Source organism: Pygocentrus nattereri, chromosome 16, assembly GCF_015220715.1.
Source record: "Pygocentrus nattereri isolate fPygNat1 chromosome 16, fPygNat1.pri, whole genome shotgun sequence".
NCBI classification, from domain to species: domain Eukaryota; kingdom Metazoa; phylum Chordata; class Actinopteri; order Characiformes; family Serrasalmidae; genus Pygocentrus; species Pygocentrus nattereri.
Window position 1 is genome coordinate 21,101,658 of NC_051226.1, and position 23,132 is coordinate 21,124,789.

Genomic DNA, 23,132 nt, shown 5'->3' on the forward strand with positions numbered 1-23,132 from the left:
GTTGGCCTTTACTCAGTGCTTTGAGTTATTACACATCCTTGTTCACAAGATCATCCCACTTGATTTTGCATAGTAATCCTTTTACCACAAATCCATTTTTACTTAAGGCAGGGGTTTTCTTAGAAGCTATGGTTCCCCTGTGTCTCACTGTAACGTTAGATGAGCAGAAGAGTGATTTACTGGAAAGAAGTGCTAAACATATGCTCTGACCTCTGCAAAAAGACAAGTGGTGGTCAACCTGGTGATAAAGTCCACCCAGTCAGGTTGTTACAAAAGATTAGCATAAATGGTTAGCATTAATATCAATGGGCTGCTTGTACATATATTTGCATCGAACATATGCTTGTCAAGCCTGTGGAATTTTATCCATAAGTGTAAAAATTCATTACTTTTGGGATCAAGATTAATTTGTTCAATAAACAAATACATTTATTTTTAATTAAATTTCTTTCTTCAAAATCAACAGTCAATGAATATTTTAAATAATAGCAAATTGTGGAATCCCAAGCTTAATTAGTTTTGCCATGACAAATTACCATTCCCTGTTACACTATATTGCCAAAAGTATTCACTCACTCATCCAAATAATTGAATTCAGGTGTTCCAATCACTTCCATGGCCACAGGTGTATAAAACCAAGCAACTAGGCATGCAGACTGCTTCTACAAACATTTATGAAACAATGGGCCACTCTCAGGAGCTTAGTGAATTCCAGCGTGGTACCATGATAGGATGCCACCTGTGTAACAAGTCCAGTTGTGAAATTTCCTCACTACTAAATATTCCACAGTCAGCTGTCAGAGGTATTATAACAAAGTTGAAGTGATTGGGAACACCAGCATCTCAGCCACGAAGTGGTAGGCCACGTAAAATGACAGAGCAGGGTCAGTGGATGATGAGACGTATAGTGCACTTGGATGAGTGGGTTTGGTGTGGAAGCACTTGACTGGCCTGCACAGAGTCCTGACCTCAACCCCATAGAACACCTTTGGGATGAATTAGAGCGGAGACTTCTGTGAGCCAGGCCTTCTCGTCAGTGTCTGACCTCACAAATGCACTTCTGAGAAGAATGGTAGAAAATTCCCATAAACTTACTCCTAAAGAAGAGTTGAAGCTGTTATAGCTGCAAAGGGTGGGCCAACATCATATTAAACCCTATAGATTAAGAATGGGATGTCACTCAAGTCCATATGCGTGTGAAGGCAGACGAGCAAATACTTTATATAGTGTGTGTATGTATAGTGTATGTATGTCCTTGTGAACCTTGAGGCTAGTAAACTAACATAGCATAGAAAACAGTCGATATGCTAGCATAGTTATAGCAGCCTTATCCAACAATTGATTATGCTAAAGTAAAAGCAAAATGTTGTTAGTCCAGCTACAGTGGATTAGATTTATTACCTCTTCGTATCAGATAAAAATGATAAGTGGTATATACTCACAAATGTTAGCAGTGTAGGCTAATAAAAACACTGTGTTTAACTATATATATATATATATATATATATATATATATATATATATATATATAGGGGTTGTGCTGGAGCCTATCCCAGCAGTCATATATATATATATATATATATATATATATATATATATATATATATATGGGGGTTGTGTATATATATATGTGTGTGTGTGTGTATATATGTGTATATATATATATATATATATATGTGAAAGTAGAGGAGGCAATGGATAGGGCAAGAAGGAGGCAGATGATCCACTGTGGTGACCCCTAAAGGGAGCAGCCGAAAGAAGAAGAAGATATATATATATATAAAATAGTATTATACTATATTAGTACAACTGTTATATTATCATCTTAGACAAAACTAATAGAGTACAGACATTCAAAGACAATCAATGAAATCAATGAAAGCCCTTTATCTGACACGGAGGAGGTTGAGGTTGTACTTGTGAAAATGTTATGCAGACCACTGATTTTTCTCTACTATATTCGCCACCTTCAGGAATCTCCATACGTGATGCTGAAGAAGAATCATGAGCAGTTCGTAGGGAATGATAAGTATGAGGGCTACTGCGTGGAGCTGGCTGCTGAGATAGCCAAGCATGTGGGCTACTCCTTCAGGCTGGAACTCGTAGGAGATGGCAAGTACGGAACCCGAGACCCTGAGACCAAAATGTGGAATGGCATGGTTGGAGAGCTGGTATATGGGGTAGGTGACAGTCTTAATAGCTTCATTATATGTGGTTACAAAAACCGTAATTGTAATGAAATTATTGTTGTAGTCTGCTAACAGCAAACTTAAGTAATTTTCTTGATTGACTGAAGTGCTTATAAAGTTATTGTAGGCACATTTTGACTTCATGTAAGTTGCTTGAAACTTACAGAAAACTAAATTTCTCTCTTGTGTTGCATAATGTAAAACCTCCGGCAACTGATTAAGCAGTTCAGCTGCAGTTGCAACAGTCTGAAGTTTCTGATTGACATTTCAGCTAATTGATTTTAGCCGACACATCGGATAAAACAGAGGATGGTCTCCTGTGATAATGTTGCTTATTTGCTGGTAATCTGTTAGGTTACTTAGCTGGCTAAACATGACATCTTAAACTGCTGTGTTCTGATCTATGTAGCCAAGTTAATAATGTTCTCCGCTCTTGACATAAAAATGATTCAAAGACATATGGGCTAAATACATCATTGATATTTTTATATAGCAAGGACAATATGCTATACGAAAAATAGTAGCTACTAATCTACCTAACTAGTGGAATAATGAAATATGCTAGGAATAAATATGAGTAGTATGTAATGACATTTTTGTAAATTAAGATCTTTTTCTGCTATAGGCAAACTTGAATGATTTTCTTGTTTGTATAGTACAGTAACTGTGACCCTGTGACTCAGTTTGTTATGAAAAAACCAGAAATTCTCAGAATAAAAGCAAACAGTACAAGCTATATGAACATTTCAGTATTGTGCAAATTGGGCGTAGAAGAGCTGGACTTTTCCATGGAACCTTTTAAGGTAGTAGCCACACACGTGTTTTATATTTTTAATTCACATATACCTTTGCATCGCCTGGAGGGAGTATTTTCCTCATTCCCACCACTCTGTTACATTGACACAAATCCCTCCTGAAAAGGATAACAATGTGCTGGCAAAGTGTGCCACAGAAAGGCCAGGAGCAGACTGCACTGTGTCCAAGCCTTAAAGCCAACAACTTGACAAAGGTTTGTGCCTCTCTAGGCACTCGTCCAGAGGCTTAACTCTGGACTGTCTCAGTGCATTTTAGTCACCAATACGTTCTTCAACAATAGCATGCTATTGTTTTGTATAGCAGTTGGCTTGATTAATGATTGGCAGTACTGGAATGAGAATGATTTGAGCCTTTAAAAAGGTGTTCCTGGCTGGCCTTCACACATGTTCAGTTTCTAGTACAGTGTACAGCTGTCACTTGCAGAGCTGGAAGATTCTGTCTCTGTGGTATAATCAGTCTGTTATGGTTGTGATACCAGGACTGTATCCTGATTAGGATGGCATAATATGTATATGAATATTCATCTTTTTGTCTGATTTAAGAACAAGACAATATGTATGAAAGACTATTTACAAGATAACACATGTGAAACAATACATGCCATGAATAGAACATGCGTAAAAAATACTTGTGACATCAAAAATACTGACATACATTTGACATAGGGGTGGGAATCAGCACGTTACAGCCATCCTACCTGTTTTCTTTTATATTTTTCTACTTTTGTAACTTCAGTTTTGGTCTCATTGTACAGAGTGGGGGGATCGCTGTGTCAGTAAAATATCTTCAAGACTGGGCATTGTATCTCGGCTCCAAAGTGTGCAACATAGCACAAAAGCCCTGGTTCTCAATTACTGAGAACTGGTGTGCAGACTACAGGTCACACAGCAACACAGTCTCACCTAGCTAGTAGCTAACAGAAAGACAAAGAGAGATTTAAGATGAATGGACTTATTTGCATTTATAAGCAGCATCCTGGAACATTAAAACTGCAATGAGAGTTGTGAGGAAGAAGCCTACTTCTTTTTCAAATTTCCCTGTTCTACCTTAAATGGTGCCACATTTAGATTATGGCACGTCAGGCAGAATTTAAGGTGGAATGGGAAAATTCGAACAAGACGTCGAACATACTGTTATACTTTTAAGGAAAAGTTTTCTGGTGGAGCTAAATCTTAAAGCAGAGCAAAGTAAAGGTGGTTTGATTCTTATTGAAAGGACAAAATGTCTCTTCGTAACATTTGGGTTGTGACTCCTGACCTAACCTAGCTTTAACACAGAGGATGCCAGTCATATTTCTCGCTCATCCAGTTGTGTTTTTGTTATGTTATGACTTTCCAGGCCCTGCACTTCCTCACTTCTAAGTTCCGCCTTTTGCATTCCATTAACATTACATTATAATTAAAATTTAGAAAATGGATTTTAATCATTTGTGAATTGATTCAGAATCGTCCATGTCCACATCGCGATGTGTCTAAGAATCGACCCCCCTCCAATAGGAATCGTGTCGTGACATTTGTTAAAACAGTCAAGACATTCCCAAGTGTCTACAAAACTCAGAAAACCAACCAAAACATGTATATATGATATGTATTTCAACGTATTATTCAAAATAAAACACTAATTAATGTAAAATATGCTTTCATCAAGTCCTGTGGTCTTGTTTTGGTAAATGTACTTTGACAAAAAAAGCAAAATGAATGTTTTATTTTGTACTTCTGTACCTCTCTCCATAGTGCAATAACTACAAAATATATTGTATCATGAAAATAAAATGTTCACTACACCCTGAATTCCTGTAAGGTCCAGCCTTGCAAATTATAGTTTCTTTCAAAGAAGTAGTCCTAATATTACTTAAAAGAATGCCTTTATTATTCAGGCTGGGCAGCAGTGCCTCTCCACTCAGACTGTTAGGGAAAAGGCTACTGGTAACACTGACAGACACGGGAGTCATTCTTAATGTGAAGTGGCATGCAGTTGTTCAGATGGAGCATACAGTATTGTATTAGGCAGTGTCTGTATATAACAGTTTTTTTTCTCAAACTGACATTTGATTTGAAATTGTGACATACTGCAAGAAACCAAGAAAGCATGTCTGTTCAGATGAACAAATATATGCTTTCTCCAGAGATTAGTGATTAACCCTTTAAACTGCAGGCTTATTATTGAATACTCAGTAACTTTAATGAATTATTCACTACTATGAACCTCTGTCACTTACTGTTACTTATTATGTTGAAAGTTATGTAGTTATGAGAGTGAGGAACTGTGTGTGGGGGCCCACACAGACATGGTAAAGACATACAGACAATTAATGGAAACACTGCCTAATACAGTATTGTATTAGGCAGTGTCTGTATATAACAGTTTTTTTTCTCAAACTGACATTTGATTTGAAATTGTGACATACTGCAAGAAACCAAGAAAGCATGTCTGTTCAGATGAACAAATATATGCTTTCTCCAGAGATTAGAGATTAACCCTTTAAACTGCAGGCTTATTATTGAATACTCAGTAACTTTAATGAATTATTCACTACTATGAACCTCTGTCACTTACTGTTACTTATTATGTTGAAAGTTATGTAGTTATGAGAGTGAGGAACTGTGTGTGGGGGCCCACACAGACATGGTAAAGACATACAGACAATTAATGGAAACACTTGAATAAAGAAGAGGTGAAACCTGTCAAGTGCAAATGCTTCTTGACAGGTACGGTACATGATACAGTGAAGCAAATAACATTCTACCATGCTTATACAAAAATGCTGAGCAGGCCCAGCTGACCTTGATTTTGGATCAGGATGGAAATAGGAAAAGATCTAAGAGACTTGCGCTCACTGATGCAAAAACTATCAGCACTTGACCTCTACAGTTGGGAGTTATAGTGGCTGTGTTATGCTGTACGGGATGGGGTATTTTGATGCCATAGTTTAGAGGGATCACTGAGTGCATTTACATGCACACGAATAATATGACCATTATCGTATTTTGGCAGTTATCTGATTGGTTCAATTCAAGTTGTCACGTAAACAGCATGCTCTGACTTCTTAGATCAGATTAAGGTCATTATCAGAGTTCTAGAAATTTCATGAAGAGACCTAGACTTCTATAAATCTCTATAATCAGATTTTTCAGCACATTTATACTCTTACTCTGATTTCTTTTGTAGAATATAATAGAAGAAAAAGTTTTTTCTATTGTTATGATGTCAAGCCTGGAACAGGACAAGAACCCTTTTTGGTACTATGTAGAACCCTATTCAAAAAGGTTCCATGTAGAACCACCCACAGCACATTCTCCTTCAATCTGAAGAGCCATTTAATGAGGCAGAGTTCTTTGAGTGTTCATAGTTCTGCAGTGCTACTCAGATTCAAATACATTGCACTCATTTACACTAACAAATACTTAATTCTAAGTAGATTATCCAGTATGTGTGTGTGTGTGTGTGTGTGTGTGTGTGTGTGTGTGTGTGTGTATATATATATATATATATATATATATATATAGTATCACTCAGTGTTCAGTGAGTACCAAACAAATATGTGCTCTTACTTGTACTCGGTTTGAAAAAAGGTATAGATGCACTCCTAATTAAAAAATCTGAGAACAGCAACATCATTTAAGTAATCAATACTTTTACCAGAATCACAATTGAATATAATTGTCTATCAGTGATTTTTAAATACTTTGTAGAATTTGAATTGACATTTTTTCTATAAAGTAAATAAATTAATATTTTGAAATAGTATGACAAAATATTTAAAAATAAATGTTGGATAGTTTCAGTTTGCACTGCATCTGCTTTTGACCATTATTTGTTTGTTGAGCAGAAAGCGGACGTGGCCGTGGCTCCTCTCACCATCACCCTGGTCCGAGAAGAGGTCATTGACTTCTCTAAGCCGTTTATGAGCCTGGGCATCTCTATTATGATCAAAAAGCCCACCAAGTCCAAGCCTGGGGTCTTCTCCTTCCTGGACCCACTGGCCTATGAGATCTGGATGTGTATAGTGTTTGCCTACATCGGCGTCAGTGTGGTTCTGTTTCTGGTCAGTCGCTTCAGTCCGTACGAATGGCACAGTGAGGATACAGAAGAGGGGGTGGAGCAACAGAGCCAGAACCGAACACCATCTCCAGAGCCCAGCCAGTCCCAGTCCCAGGGCCAGCACGGCCAGGGCCAGCAGGAGAAACAGGAGAAGCAGCCTGAACACACCAACGAGTTTGGCATCTTCAACAGCCTGTGGTTCTCCCTGGGGGCCTTCATGCAGCAAGGCTGTGATATCTCACCCAGGTGTGTAATGTTGTTTTGAATTTCTATCCACTTTATTGCAGACAGGAGGATGAGAATGATAGTTAAGATGGTAACCAAGGCAATCAAATCACCAAAACTCTTTAAATATGAAGGAGCCAAAAAAGTGTCCACATTTTTTTATGTATGTGTTAAATTACACAGTTAACTCATACAACCTAATAAATTCAAGGTAATAATTATAATGTTGCAAAACTCAAACTCATAAAAAGGTGGAAAATATAAAAAACAAAATCAACACAAAAAAATAAATGACATAATAAGGAGGAGAAGGGAGGAAGCAGCTGGAGCAATTTAAGGAGAAAGTAAAGATAGATGTATGAATCATCAGCAGAGAGGATATGACAAAAACAGGGCATATAAAAGAATAAGCGCCTGGGGAGAAATATCTGAGTAATGAGAGAGAGGCTTTGAGGATTTGGGGCTCCTTTGAAAACCTCCAGCTGCAAACAAAAACTCTTGCACTAGATTAATAGATCAGCTCCAGACATCACAAAAACCCAAGCAAGTCCAAGGATCAAGATTATCCTGTCCTGAGAATACTGACAAACCGTTGAGGGCTAAGAAGGCATTGCTTAAGATTTGGTAGACAAGAAAATGAATGTCGAATTACTGCTTTTGGAATGTGTTTTGAGTAGGAAGAATAAAGGTTGGAGCAGAACAAAGTTCAGTTATATTAATACTTGATGACAGATGATTTTCATACAAATTACATAGGTCACCTGCACACACAAATTTTGTTCATGGTGGAGAGATGCATGCAGGGCATTGTAAGGCAAAATAGTACACAAAGAAATTGTGTTTGTTCAGGTTTACCATGATTTGACCATTATTAACTTAACATAAACGTTCAGAAAACACATGTAGGGTCACGTATTGTTTGAGACAGTAAAAAAAAATATATACGCATTGTAGACATTATGACACCTGGTTACTATCATCATCACTGTAAATAAATCTGAGTAGATAGGTTTCTCTATAATGCAAGATTTTACATTAAACCACTCTGAATGACTATGTTTACATAGTTATCATTTTATCTCAACCTTGAATTATATAGAAATATTGAACAATTGGCAGAATTACCCCTTAAACAGTTAAAAGTTTTAACACAAAAGTGAGTTTTAATTATACAGTCAGAGAAGTGCTGTGTTCCTATGGTCTGACGTTAAAATAGTGAGTAGTTTTTTTTCATCATCAATTACATGCAGCAAACAAAGCTTAAATCCACCAGAAATTAAAAGCAGGCCCTTCTGTCCATCTTAACTGTGTTGTGTTTTGCGTTTTTCTCCCGCTCAAAGCCTCATCAAGGTCTGTGGCTTCCAGAGGTGGCAGTTCCACTCTTGTTGTGTCCTATTTCCCAATAATAGCCCGAAACCTCCTGCAGCTACATATTCCCTGACCTTTCATTTGCCACTCTCCTGACCCGAAGCTGTCCCGTCCCTTCGGCTGAACTGACACTCGTCGTACCATTTTCTCTTAGCGTTAGTCATTATGGGCAGTGTTAGCGTGTTAGCGCGGACTAGGGCTGCTGCTGCCATTCCTTGATTGTCTCCTCTCTCCCCTCATTATACTGAGATGGTCCTCCTGAGCCTCCGGAAGTGCTGTCTCCTCTGCCGGCGTTTGACATTTAGGTAGGACGTGTATATCCTCTGCTTGAGGGTAGCAGCCAGCGTGCTCGAATTAGATTCTGCTCTCAGTGAGATGGCTGTGACAGATGTGCTGGTGTGTATCACGGGTGTGTGTGTGTTCTGCCAGGGCACTGGGTCCTGCTGCCGTGTTCCTCACCGCGTGAGTTAAACAGCTGTGGAACAGGTTTTTTTTTTTTTGGTGCCCATTTTCAATCAGCTAAATGAGGTTGAAGTCGAAGGGATCCAGAAGGTCTTAATGAAATCTTCACAGAAGCCTTTGATCCACTGTTATCGGGCAAATTACATAGAAGAACCCTGTTGCTCTGGCCTGGTCTGACCCGAGGGAGCCAAGTGCCGAGGCTGGTGTCACATTAGTCGAGGCTCAGGGATGAGAGAGAGACTGGAGAGATGGCTGACATGACTCTGAATCATCTCCTCGGTAGCTCAGGGCTTTATATGGAGATGGAGAAACTCAGCCAGACATGGACTCTCTCGTAGCCGTGGCCTCAGAGATGATCTACAGAGCTTGTTTATCAATTGGTTACAAATCGTAACAGAGAGAGTATTGTGCACATTATAGGGCCTGAAGTCTGTTGTTTTGTTGGTAGACAGTTATATAAGCAGTATGTTATCGCTTTTAAGGTTTGCAGTCCTATTTCAGACTACTGAGCTGTTTGCTACTCAATTCTAGGCTGACATTTAGAAGTTTATGTAGGAGTTATTACTGTTTTTTGACCATGTGCAAAAGCCAGAGACGACGCTTCTTCTATTTTATTTCCAGTCAAAACAGCCACAAAGGGAGAAAACATTCAGAACAGAACATTACACATAAGCCTTAACAAATAAATATAATATTGCATTTTTCAGTATTCACTGTGTCAACTGTCTGCCTTTTTGTGTATTTCTGTCCATCCTTCCACTGTGAAAAGCACCTGTGGATTTATTCAGATCTGAAGCAAGAGTTGAGCTTGATTATCTCTCAAAGATGATAGCTTGGCACGGCTCCCGAGTGGCGCAACCGTCTAAGCATTGACCCTATCATCAGGAGATCGCAAGTTCGATCCCTGGTGATGCTACCATAGCCGTAGTCTGTAACCGGAAGTCCAAGAAAGCACAATTGGCCTTGCTCTCTCTGGGTGGGTAGGATGGCCCCCCTTCTCCCTCCATCACTCAACGTGATAATAGTCAGTGCAGGCGTCTGTTAGCTGACATAATAGGGTGGTTGGCATGTTTGGCTGTCCAATGACATTGCGTGAGTGGCAGGTCGAAAAGAAGCGGTGATGGTTTCACAGGTCTCGGAGGAAGCCTGTGCTAGCCTTCACCCTCCTAGTACTGGTAGTATTGTGTGATTAAGGGAGTCCTACATAGTAGGTAATGACTAAATTGGGGAGAAAATTGGGTAAAAAAAGATGAAAGCTAAGTACTGTTTATCTCATGATGACAGTTTTCGTGGTCTACCATGTCTTGCATTGTTAAAATCAAATTTTTTTAATGTATATTTTTATGACTTTATTTATTTACTATTTAAACTTTATAGCTGTTTCGAAATTATATAAATGAGAAGCGGTCTCTAACTTTTGCACATTACTGTACATTTGATGTATGATACTGTACATTGGATAATTCATTACAGTTACATAATGAATTGCATTATCATTTAATTGATATTCTGGATCATCAGGTTTGAATCTGTACTTTTTCCCCCTTTTATATTAGTTTCTGTATCAAGAAATATGCAAAGGAAATATACTTCCATATACATTTGACATATATGTGAATATTAAAAATGGACACTATTACATACAATTCATCTATATATGTGCATATCACTGTTGTTGGAAGAAAACCTTGTATCTCCAGTTTTGACAATTTTCAGTTTTTGACAAAATTTGAAAATACATAATGAAAATATAATTAGCAAATATATATTTTTCTTCCATATAGTAAAACATGAAAAAAATGTAGCGACTGTATTTTTTTTTTTGCAAAACAAGACATACTGTACTATTCTGCAACACACAACAATAACTTTAAAACTGTAATCCTTATAAAGTGTCTCCCGTTTCAGTTACAGTGTATTATTGAATTTGCACGTCACACTTTCAATTAAATTTCTTTGCTTGTCTAGGAAGAACCAAGACACCTTAGGGGACCTGTGAGGGTGAAAGTGAGGCTGTAGTTCAGATCAGTACATTGAAACTGCATGCAAATCTGCAAGCCCAAATCCAGCAGTAAACCAGCTATGTGTGAGGTGCAGTGAGTTCACAAATAGGCTGCTTATAGTATTTATCCATGACAGACAAAGTGTTTGTCCTTGATAAATGTCAGAGCTGCCACTCAGTGCCTTGTAATTCATGTCGGAACATTTATCACTGGGGCTTTATCATCTGAGAAACACACCCTTTTCTGTCTCTGTCTGCATTACCTCAGTTAGCCTCTCCGATTCTCTGATTAGCTTCTTAATCTGATAAGGCACATGAATGGATTTCTTCTCCTAACACTGATAAATGTGTCGGGGGGAAAAAAGCAGGCTTTTTGCTCCCTTCTTTCTGAGCAAGAGTGCAAATGAAGATTTGCTGTAGCCACTGGAGTAATCAGAGCCATTCTGTCTTAGAGCTTCTGTAATGTGAGTTTGTGAGGAGGTGGCAGAGTTGATTAGCTAGCCTGTACTAATGTTCTGGCAGAGGTGTGCATAGCATAGCTTAGTAGATTGGCACAGTGCTGATAGCATGGCACTAGTGCTGTGATGGAGTGGTATTATATCTTTGCAGGATTCTTCCACATGCCTAGCACATAGCTTAGTGTATATTTCAGATATAGGTACTAGCACGCATCTCACATTGTCCCCCATTAGATTATGCAAATGGCTAAGCCAATTGTTTATGGTTTCAGTAGCAAGCAAAATGGCTGACTCACATTTAAATGCCATAAAAATCCCTTAAATTTCACATTGACACACATAGAACCAGTTTAACGTAGAAGGCCTAATTTTTTGTGCTTTATTTTCTGTGCTGTAGAAAATAATTGATTTTGACTAAACTGGTTTTATGGTAATGTGCGCATTCATTGCATTATTCATGTGGATAGCGCTGACATTTTCTCTCAGCGAAACTATCATGTGGGCATTATCGTAAACGCACAGTGCAGAGCAATGTATGCGGCGAGTGCTACTATAAAGTTCACAATGCGTACATTGGCCTGAACATGACTTCAGGGTAAAATGGTAAAAAATAGGGTGAGTAAATGCTAGAATACATAGAACTGGTCCTGAGGGATTGTGTGAGTGTTGTGTGTGCATATGTATGTATGTGTGAGTTAAGCAGCCCTGAGGAAATGTTACATGTAGCGTGCCTGTAGTGCATGGAATGATTTGAATGTATGAGTGTACATGAGAGGGTGTGTGCGTGTGTTGAGGGTCAGTTAGACAGTCGGGCTTGCGGCCAGTGTGTTATCATGGCTTACAGCACACACAGACGCACACACACAGACTGCAGCCTGGGGCTTTTCCCACTGTGGAGGTGACCCTGCCACGGCCAGTGTGGAGACATTTTCAGCGGTGTTAAACATGGCCCTGTCACTCTTGCAGGCAGAAGTCATTAGCTTGTCACAGAACTTTTTGTCTTAGATTTCAGAAGATCTGTAATGGTAGAGACAGTACAGAGAGTATGTAGTAGCGTCCAGCTGCAGCCCTGAAGACAGGCAATCTGAAGCCCCAGCCTGGGCAGAAAAAACTTTGGCAGACGTAAATTGCTTCTTTAAAATGAAACAGTTAAGATTAGCATGTGTGTAAATATCTTCTTTAAAAACAAAAAGGGTTATGGTGAAGGTTACGTAGTTGCTAGATATCAACCATGTCAAAAATGGTTGTTCCCAAGCTGGGGACAGAGAGGGGTTGTTCAGCAAGCATTCAATATGTCTTTATCACGTCTGCCATTTTGCATTTTTCTGGCATAATTTTATGTATTTTAAAACAGGTCAGTAATCGCCTTTGGGGTATTTAGTTATTTTTTCTTAATATTTTCTATAATGGAAATTATAGGTTAAGTCCTGTAAAAAAAAAAAAATAGCCTCTCGTTTGTTCTAGCATTATTGACCGCATGAGAAAACAACCTATTGTTTATTGCTATTTAGAACAGTATATGTGGTTTGAAGTGCAGTTAGAATGATAGTTTAATACTTTAACTAATAATTAACAAATTCAATTTGAATGAGTTGTCATCCAAAACAGAACACCTGGCAACCCTAGAGTTAGAGTTAGCTATTTCCACAATCATGTTAGGTACTATACAGAACCAAGCTGTAATAGCAGTATCTCCACAGACCTCTCTTCAGACCTATTACAGATGTAAGCTCTTGCCATATGTGTAGTCAAACTCATAGTTTATTGTGGACTTACAGCAAACCCATATGATGTAATATCTGAAATCATTTTCTATCAATGCAAATTCTATATAGTAATCCAGATTTTCTAATGTAGGGTATAAGGTTAGGGGACCATTTCAGACACTGCATTAGGGACTGAAGGGGCAGATTTATGGTGAAGATATTTTGGTTGTGACTCTCTGTGGAGTCAGTTATGTGTGTATGTGTCTTGTTAAAACAGCTTTTGGGCTCATAATATATGAGCGACCCACATTTCTAGGTTTTAGTTACCCTATTAATTAATTGCAATGATTAATTAGAGGATTTACACACAGCAGTATGCTGCTAGTTTAAGTGAGCTGTTTGTGCACTGAAAAATGTTTTAACATACATGTCATCTTTATTGTAACATGTGACTGGGGTGAGACAAATGCAGAGGGACAGGCAAATCAAGTTTAATATCCGAAGGCAAAGAGAATGGTCAAAAAACAGGCTAGGGTTGGTATCTGAAATCACAACAAACACAAAGCATACAATATCTCAGGAACAGACAGAATTCGTAGTCTACAAACAAGTCCCAAGTCTAAACACGGAAAAGCCAAAAACTACCAGCAAAAGTACAAGAGGGTGAAACTAAAGATGAAGTCGGTATAAACAAGAAAAAAGGGTCATAACATGCAATCATAGGACATCTAGATAACCGCTCAGTATGTTCTTGATAGAGAAGAAATACCCCACACCGAACCCTACTATAGCCCTTGTCGTGGTCTACCATGTGGTCTACGAAGTCTTATATAGTGCCTAAGTAGGTCAACCTACACAGGTGCGTCTGTTCAATAATCAGGAGACTGTGAGCACAGGTAGTGATGTGGGTGCTTGTCCTGAGTCATTCTGCATTCTGGGAGATGGAGTCCACGTCTGTGTCCACCTGAGGCGTGACATTTATCAGGCGGAATTTTGTTACGCCACTCAACAACTAGCATCCTTAGTTGCTTTCACTTAATGTTTTTCCAACCTCCTTTCCTTGATATTTTTAATTTGTCAAATACCAGAATCATGGGCATAAATATGGAGTTGCCTCCCTTTGCAGCTATAAAAGCCTAAATTTTTTGGAAAGGCTTTCCACAAGATGTTTGAGTGTATCTCTAAGAATTTTGTGGCCATTCAGGCAAAAGAGTATTCATGAAGTCAGACACTGATGTTGGACAAGATAGCCTGGCTCACTGTCAACATTCCAGTTCATCCCAAAGGTGTTTAGTGGGGTTAACTAAAAGGCCCCTTGAGGTCCTCCACATCAATTTTGTGTTTCAGCATTCACTGGCCCCACTTTGAGTTTGCACAGTCTATTGCTTCATGGCTGGCTGTTGCTGTTCCTAGACGCTTTCATTTCACAATAGTAGCACTTACTGTTGACCAGGGCGGATTCAGCATGGCAAAAATTTCACTGCCACTGTGGCAAAGGTGGCATCCAGTTGACAGTGCCACATTTAGAGTCATTACGCTCTTTATTACTACATATTCTACTGCAAGTGTATGTCTGTGGAAATTATGTGGCTATGTGCTTGATTTTATATACTTGGAAATGGGTGTGGCTAAAACACCTGAACTCAATATTCAGGAGGGGTGTCCACTGATGGCCATAAAGTGTAATCTGATGCATCAGTTTTTAGAGTCAATTATAATAATATTCAAAGTATGTCCTCAATTTTTGGCACTTAAAAACTGAAGAATGTCCAGCCAAATTTTGTTTGATGAGAGTATTTATAAAACTAATTCTTAACAATACCAACATATTTTCATAAAAATGTGAAATTTGAGATTTTATGATGCATTGAATGTTTTTTTTCTTTAAAGTATCATGGTGTGCAGAAATTTGCTCCCCTACTAAATGATTTATCACTCCTAAGAGGTTCGTTGGAAGTCAACTGCAACCTAGCTCAGGATAAAAAAAGAACAGCATGGCTGTACTGTAATGGTTTTGTTGGCATTTGCAGAAGCCTGATGTTTGAGAACGTGGACCTCTTTGTTCTCGTCAGCAGCAGGCTGCTGAGTGACTGACAGATTGGCTGGACGGAGAAACAAGTGGATTTCAAATCACTCTTGCAGCAGCTGAGCTGAAAAAAGGAGAGGGAGACAGAGACAGAGACTGAAGGTCTGAAGAGAGTAAGAGAGCGAAGGCAGGACGTGAGGAGCGGATAGAAGCTGTTGGCTGTCAGCGGCGGAAAAAGAAAAAGAAGCTGCTATGGCTCATTGTCTTTCTGCTCCTTTTGGCTGCTGTTATCTGCTCTGCTCTGGCATGCTCTCTCACTCGCTCTGCTTTCTGTCTCTCCGTCTCTTTTCTCCATCTCTTTCTCCTCTCTCTCCTCCTCACTGCACTGTAGAGGAGAGGTTCAGGTCCTGAAGGGCTTGGGGGTGTTAGGGGGCATTTTTCCAGAGAAATGACTGAACTGTCATGAGGCTAGATTTGGAAACATGTCTGTGGGTGAGGATGTTCTCTTTGGCAAATTTCAGCTGCTTTTTTGTCTGGGCAAATCCTAAATGGTTCCCGGCTTATCTCCGCTACTTAGTGCAAAACAACATACTCATCTATTTTTACCCTGCTATTCGTCTTGTCTTTTTTTCTTCCTTCCATCTCTCTCTATCTCTCTCTCTTTCCTTCTCTCGTTAAAAGATGTGAGTCACCTTTGAAACAGCCAGAAACAGGCCTCTTGTGGTTTGACACAGTTTGCTATAGTGCCCCTGAAACATTTCATCATCTGCTGTTCAACTTGCTCAGGTGCTTTATGGTTTACACCTTTAGGTGAAGTGTAAGTGCAGTGTGAAGTGTAATGTATATAGTAATGTACAATTCCTGTAAGGCTGAGGAGATGTTTCTGATATACCCACAGGGTAATATATTCCCCTCTTCCTTTTTTGCATACACATGGCTGAAGCACTAGTGAAGATTTACTGTTGTAGCAGTATTCTCTGTGCACTCATACCCTGTTTAATAAGCACACATGTTCACGTGTGGTGATGTTTTTGCCTGCATTCCCTGTACTAATGATACATTTTACAGGACATACATGGTAAGAGTCATTCAAATATTTATAAGCTTGAATGATAAAAACATTAGATTTTTCTGCAGGTTAGCAAAATCTGGGCTAAACATTTTTCAGATCAAATTTGGAGGGAGCCATGTTAAAAAGGTTTTCAGAAGGTTTTCACACATGCAAGACACGTTTTATAATGTGGTGAGAAACCAGAAGTCACAATCCCTCAGACCTTAATTGGGGAATTCCACCAATTTTTCTAAATTTCTAAATAACTAAACCATTAAGATGTAAACAAAGTGATTCAGAATGGTTTGATAAATTGTAATGCTTGAAATTGTGCATAGTAGAGAATCTTGCTAAACTTTCCATGGTTTCAGATCAAAACTTTATCCAAAGTATAATAAAAAAATGTCTTAAACATTATACATTGCCCTTGTTACCATTTCTTGTAATAACTTTCATTGAGGTGGCTTTAATAGGCATTAACAGCTTAGGACATCTAGTTCCTATCACCACTGCTGTAAATGATTGAGTCAATTTCTTTAGAAGGGAGCATTTCACCACAGAACACTCTGAATGGCTGTGTTTGCAACTTAATTTAATTATGCAGAAATTGAGAAACATTGGTGGAGTTTGCTTTTAAATTAAAGAAATATAGCATAAATCAACTGTTCCTTTCATCCTTTTAATGATCACTGCCAATTAACACAGAGCTTTGATTGCTCATGGCTCTGAATGTTTTATTATGCTGATAAAAAAAATTACTTAATTCTGCCTTTTAATTCAGTCTTCGAGGTTAAGTTACATAATCTCTAAATGCTGTCATTTTGTCTCTTTTGAAATAAAAAAAGCCAAAAATTTGAAGATGTTTTTCATACAGTACTATTTTGAGCAACCAAACAAATACATAGAAAACACTTCAGGCTTCAGTCACCTTTTACCATTACCTGATTCAGCAAATGTTCAAAAAATCTAAATTAAGCTTTTAATGATTTGAATTCTGGTCTAAATGTGTCAACTCACTGTGACACTGCATCTAACAGCAGCTGAGACAGCACTGCAGATGTGCAGGTCTGGCAGTCTTATTGCTGCTTCCTTTTGATGCTTTTGATGCATTATTTTCATTTCCACCAGTGTAGGCCTCTTGGCATCACAATGGCTAGAGTATGTGATTTAATGTCTTTTTATGGTAGCCATAAAATTCACTTTCTGAGGACATCCCTCAACAGACTTTTTTTCTCTAATAATGTTGGTGGAATATATTTCACTAAAATATGTATGCTTTACAAAACCAAAGCAAACAGGATTTGTATTCATTTGTGAGTGTTTTTTCATTGTAACATTATGAAGATAGCTGCAGTGCTCTCTAGTCTCTGTGTGAGTGATTTTCAATGCAGGGCGTTCTCACTCCTGTCCTCTCGCCACTCATTGCTCAATAGCAGCTCCACACATAGTGCAATGTATTAACCCCTTTACGCAAAGGGCGTAAAGGGAACCAACACAGAGAACCGACAGCTTCCTAGTTAATCTGATAACAGAGTTACTAGGATTAATACTGTATTTGTTTATATTAATTAAAAATGTACAATTACATTTTCCTGGCAAGTTGGCCACTAGGGGGCCTGCAGAGAGAGACTACTAAGACAAAGATTTTGTTTTAATGTGTTGATGCCAGTTTCTACAGCTCTAAGGGTCTGTGTGAAGAGGCTACAGAAAATGTATAAGATATGTTTTAAGCTATACAAGCTATATAATATCTCTAGGAAAAGGAAGCGGTTCTAATTGTTGTGTTTGTTGTACTTATTTCATTAGGCTATTAGAACTTGCGACTAAGAACAATTAGAATAAAAAAAACATGAAAAGCCTTAGCTCTTTTGACCTTTGGGCATCATCTCTCTTCTTTAGGCAACTGTGTGAAAAGGTGGCTTACTGATAAGATGTCTCAGAGGCCAGTGCCTTTGGAGAATGCTCCTTTTCAAAAGATGCCATTTAGTTATGGCCATGAGAGCAGGCTAACTGTAGCTACAGTGCCTATATATGAGAGTTTATTCTCTTCTAGTGGCCCAGGGTGATAAAGTGGGGCAAAGGGCTTCCATGAGTGGGCTGTGTGATTGTGGGTTTGGAGGTTTGTGGACTAAGTTATCTGTCTAGTAGTACATGTAGAGTAGGGCAGCAGATGAGTAAAACTGAGAAAAAGCTATGGGGCAGATCATAGTCTAAATTAGGGCTCTCAAATTCATCATACCTGGGAGCCACTAGTCAGATGATCTTTTCCAAGGGAGGCTGGTGAAAAAGGTGTTTTTTTTCAGCTATGAATTTGAACTGCATGTAGTACACAGTCATTTAAGGACATCTTGGGCAATATTTATTAGCGATTTTTCTATCACCTCAAACCAGTCATTAACACCTCTGATGAATATAGCTGAGCAGAGCATTTTCATTAATGTCTGTGCTTTCCTCAAATGCCAGTGAATAGGAACTGATTTCTCTCATTTTAATGCACAGCTTACTATGAATGCCAAATTACTTATCGCAGTAAACTCACTAATAGCCAGCCTACACTGTTAGCTCACATTCTTTTGTTTGCTGCCTCACGCATATCTTTGAACCTGCAGTGTCAGAAGCAGAATCTGAAAAAATGCCTGTGACCTGCTGCCCCTCACCACAACATTTCAAATTGTGACCATTTAAAATACAGAGCCTGTGGCCCAAGTGGCCGTTTACCTTGGAGATGTTTTTGTTTCATCTAATTGCACCAAACCAGATTTTGGTTGGTTCGGAATTCATTAACAGTAACTGTTCCAGTAGCTAATGCAATGGCGATGTTCTTAGTAATGTAGAATTTTTAATAAACATTTTCTTTTTCAAAGTAATATCTTACAGATTTTTTGGTACTGAAGTTTGGTCCTTAAGTTTAAATACAATGTATATATTAAACATGTTTCTGTAATTTTATAATTGCACATTTTTATCTGCCTACCTTGGTTAGAAGCCTTGCCCTGCTATATTTGTAACAGCAGTGCTCATTTCATTTTACTGTTCTGCAACTCTTTTCTGTCAAAAAGATTAAATTGATTTGCTGGTCAGATTTATAAGAATATATAATATATTACAATATATTGTAAACATGTAATTGCAAATTGTATATGTTCTTGTATATGGACCACAGGCCAGTCGTTGGAGACCTCTAATTTAAATTAATGTTTGTGTGTAGCTGTTTTATGGGCAGTTTTCTTCTGCTGCTTTTGCTAATCCTTTTTTCCATTTTACGGTCTGTTGTCAGCATGGATGCCTAACATTGGACTAGAGTTCCATAATAAACAACAATCTCCTTTGAACAGCTATCACACTAAATCAAAACAGCAATGTGTTAATAGAAAATACAGGATTAAAAAGCAATTGCTAAAAGGAAAGCCAGCTTTTGTGAAGAAGTGAGAAAAAATATTTCTGAAGGGAGCGACTGATGATGATTGTTGCGAAATCTAGCCACCTCTCAAGTTGTGTTAATTCCCAGGTCTAACATGTCAAACCTTATGCATTTGCTCAAAGCAGTTAATATGCACCACAATAAGGCTTTACCCCTTGATTATCAGGATTAGGAATACAAATACTACTTTGTAGCATCTGTTCCTGCCCATTTTATCAGTCATTAGTCAAAAAAGAAGATGCATGTCACTGTCTTACTACTCATTAGCAAAGGCCTAATTTGTGTATCTGTTCATCTTGATCTTGTTTTAGCATTAACATTAGCTAACTGTCTCCATGCTTTAGATCACTCTCTGGCCGTATTGTTGGTGGTGTCTGGTGGTTCTTCACCCTTATCATCATCTCCTCCTACACCGCCAACCTAGCTGCCTTCCTCACCGTGGAGAGAATGGTGTCCCCTATAGAGAGTGCTGAAGACCTGGCCAAGCAGACTGAGATCGCCTATGGGACTTTGGATGGAGGATCCACCAAAGACTTCTTCAGGGTGAGAAATGAATTCACTCACCCAAAAGCTCACGATTAAAGGAATAATTTAGCTAAAAAGCAAGTTTACATTGTTTCTCTTTACACTCAATGTAGTCAGTCAGCCAAGTGTCACCATTTCCTATTCTTGGCTCCACTCTCTTCAGACTCTTCTCATGCTTCCTCGGCTGTATAAAGCCAGACGTACACTGTGCAGTCTTCTCCCATATTTAAGCCCAGTTTGGTCAGAGCAGAGTGAATTTCATGATCTGGCTGAATTTCAGCTTCATCGGACGTCATTTGCCATGCAGTGTGAGAGGGGAAACAATGCCCGATTAACTGCCCAAACAAGCTCCGATTGAGCATTCAGACGATCAGATGGGTTTTTGACATGTCAGAAATTTTGCTCACCTGTCTCACAGCCTTAGGAACTGATTTCTCAAAATCATACACAAAACCACACACAATGACAACCACTACTCCTGCACGGAGGCAAAAAAGTCCACATTTGTGGCACAAGCGTCCATATATGACGACTTTGTTTTACTGATTTGAATTGAACTGTGAATGGGACTATGCACACACAGCTGAATCTCTCAGAAGGCTATTTATTAGACATGTGATGCACTTCAGGGGTGCAGGAGCAACTATTTTAATATATGGTGCAGGCAGCCATTTGAGATACAGTGTTGTGATTAGGATATCAGAGGCACAGCATGTTGTTTTGAATGAAGACAGAGGATCTGTAGGGGCTGTATTTCATGTGCAGTGTGAGCACCCATGTCGCGTCATGTCAGTCGGACCGAGGGTTTTTGTACAGTGTGAGCACATAAATCCCAGGCTTTGGCCGTACACAACAGGCGCTTCAAACATACAGTGTGAGCTGTCACCAAGATTTATAAAATTGCACAATATATGCCTGGCTTAAGTAACACTCATAGTTCTCTGCTGCTTTGTCTGGCCTCACATTGATTTAAATGTCTTGAATGCTTTCTGTGTTTTATACTTGCCCATATATTTCCAGAGAACAATCTTATTGCTCAGATGTTGCCCTTTTATGGCTCAGAGGGCTTAATGTAGATTCTTCTAAAATGACTTAGGAGAAATATCAATAACATTAAACGAAAAAGGAGATGTGAGATAAAACGACGCAGATAAAAATAATAATAGTTATTCTCAGCATCAAAACTGAGAAGGCTCTTAGTCTTGGATGTGAGATGGTTGTGTTCCGGTCATTAGTTCATTTGCAGATAAATCTGAGTATTATGTTGGCAAGTCTGAGCACAATATATGACTTTATTAATGTCTCTACTAAAACTCAGGAGACAAATGACATTACATGGCTCTTTTGCTCGGGTGAAATAACTGAGCATCAGGAGACTTAAAGTCTCCCTTGTTTTCCATCTGGTCTCATTGTTTTCTAGGAGAAATTACAGAGGTATTAAGGAGATCGTTTTTTTTTTCTGTTTTCTTTGGGGCATGCCTTAGCAGCTCCTTTCTGGACACCAACACATTTAGTGTTGCTTCAGCACTACAAAGCTAATGTAGCTAACAAGTAATGGAAGCCAACAGACCATCAAATAGTATTGTGGAAAATATATGCCTAAATCATCACAGACTGACCAACAAAACATGTTCAGTGACAAAAATATGTTGCATAGTTAAAAGCAGTGTTACCAGTATTTACAGTACAAACTCAAAGTCATTTGAGTTTTGTCAAATGTCAAAGTCATTTGACATTTGTCCATACTTTTTCCATTTTGTCCCTCAGTTGGTTTAAGCTATCATTATTTTAAAGCTAAATTAGCTTCCAGCACAAAACTGAAGAAGCAGACATCAGGCACCAAACTTGTCTTAGCCAAAAGCTATATATTGGTAATTAGAGGATTATGAGAATTTAAAGCTATGTTTAATCATCTTTACCTGTAGGATCAAGCTTTCACATGTTGTTCTCACTGATATCCTGCCATTGTCTTTTTACTCTTAAATCTGAAAAGGCTGGTTCTTTCATTTCCACCCTCAGAGATCAAAGATAGCTGTGTTTGAGAAGATGTGGTCCTACATGAAGTCTGCAGATCCCTCAGTGTTTGTGAAGACCACTGATGAGGGTGTTGCAAGAGTGAGGAAGTCCAAAGGAAAGTACGCCTATCTGCTGGAGTCCACTATGAACGAGTATATAGAACAACGCAAACCCTGCGACACCATGAAGGTTGGGGGAAACCTAGACTCCAAGGGCTATGGAGTTGCCACTCCCAAAGGATCTGCCTTAAGGTAAATTAGACCTACTTGCTTGTCAAAATCAAAGAGTTCTTCTTTGAAAGTATACTTTTATCTTGATGGCTGGAGAGATTACACTGGAAACAGATATATTTGGTTAGTTCATGATGAAACAGTGAGTTGTTTATATTTGCATTCAAGTAGTTCTACTTATTCATTCCACAACAAATTCAATTTAATATTGATTTTGTCTGTGTGTCATGATAAACAGGCAGAGTGAAGAAAGTAATACATGAAATATATTACATCAACACAAGTTTGTCTTCCAGATCAATTACTTTTTTGCCTTTTTAGTAATTATGTTTGTGTAATGTTTTGTTAATGGGCAAAGAACGTACATTTTTGAATCAAGCAAAGTCGGTTCATTTCTTTCAGTGTTTAATGTATGGTTATAATTAAGCATCTGTTAATATTATAATTTCAACTGACATTTCCTGAGTAAACTCTCTTTGCAGGTGATACTTTGGAATATTTGTGACTGTCCTCATCTATGTTCTGTGAATGAGTGCTATTCATGACACATAATGGAATTTATCCCATCATGTTTTCGTTGTCAATACTGTTATTAT

The 23,132-nt window shown here is 38.5% G+C and overlaps 1 protein-coding gene across 4 annotated transcripts in view; it reads left to right on the forward strand.

Annotated features, from left to right (window-relative positions):
- Nucleotides 1-23,132, forward strand: part of gria1b (glutamate receptor, ionotropic, AMPA 1b) — a 79,186-nt gene that overhangs the window by 44,893 nt on the left and 11,161 nt on the right. For all 4 annotated transcript variants that reach the window (XR_005131631.1, XM_017718341.2, XM_017718338.2 and 1 more), the window contains exons 10-13: nt 1,974-2,180; nt 6,835-7,292; nt 20,110-20,308; nt 22,310-22,557. Coding sequence is in view for 3 of the 4 variants with exons in the window: in XM_017718341.2 (XP_017573830.1) it covers nt 1,974-2,180; nt 6,835-7,292; nt 20,110-20,308; nt 22,310-22,557 (1,112 nt within the window). In the remaining variant the exon portion in view is untranslated. The remainder of the gene's footprint in view (nt 1-1,973; nt 2,181-6,834; nt 7,293-20,109; nt 20,309-22,309; nt 22,558-23,132) is intronic.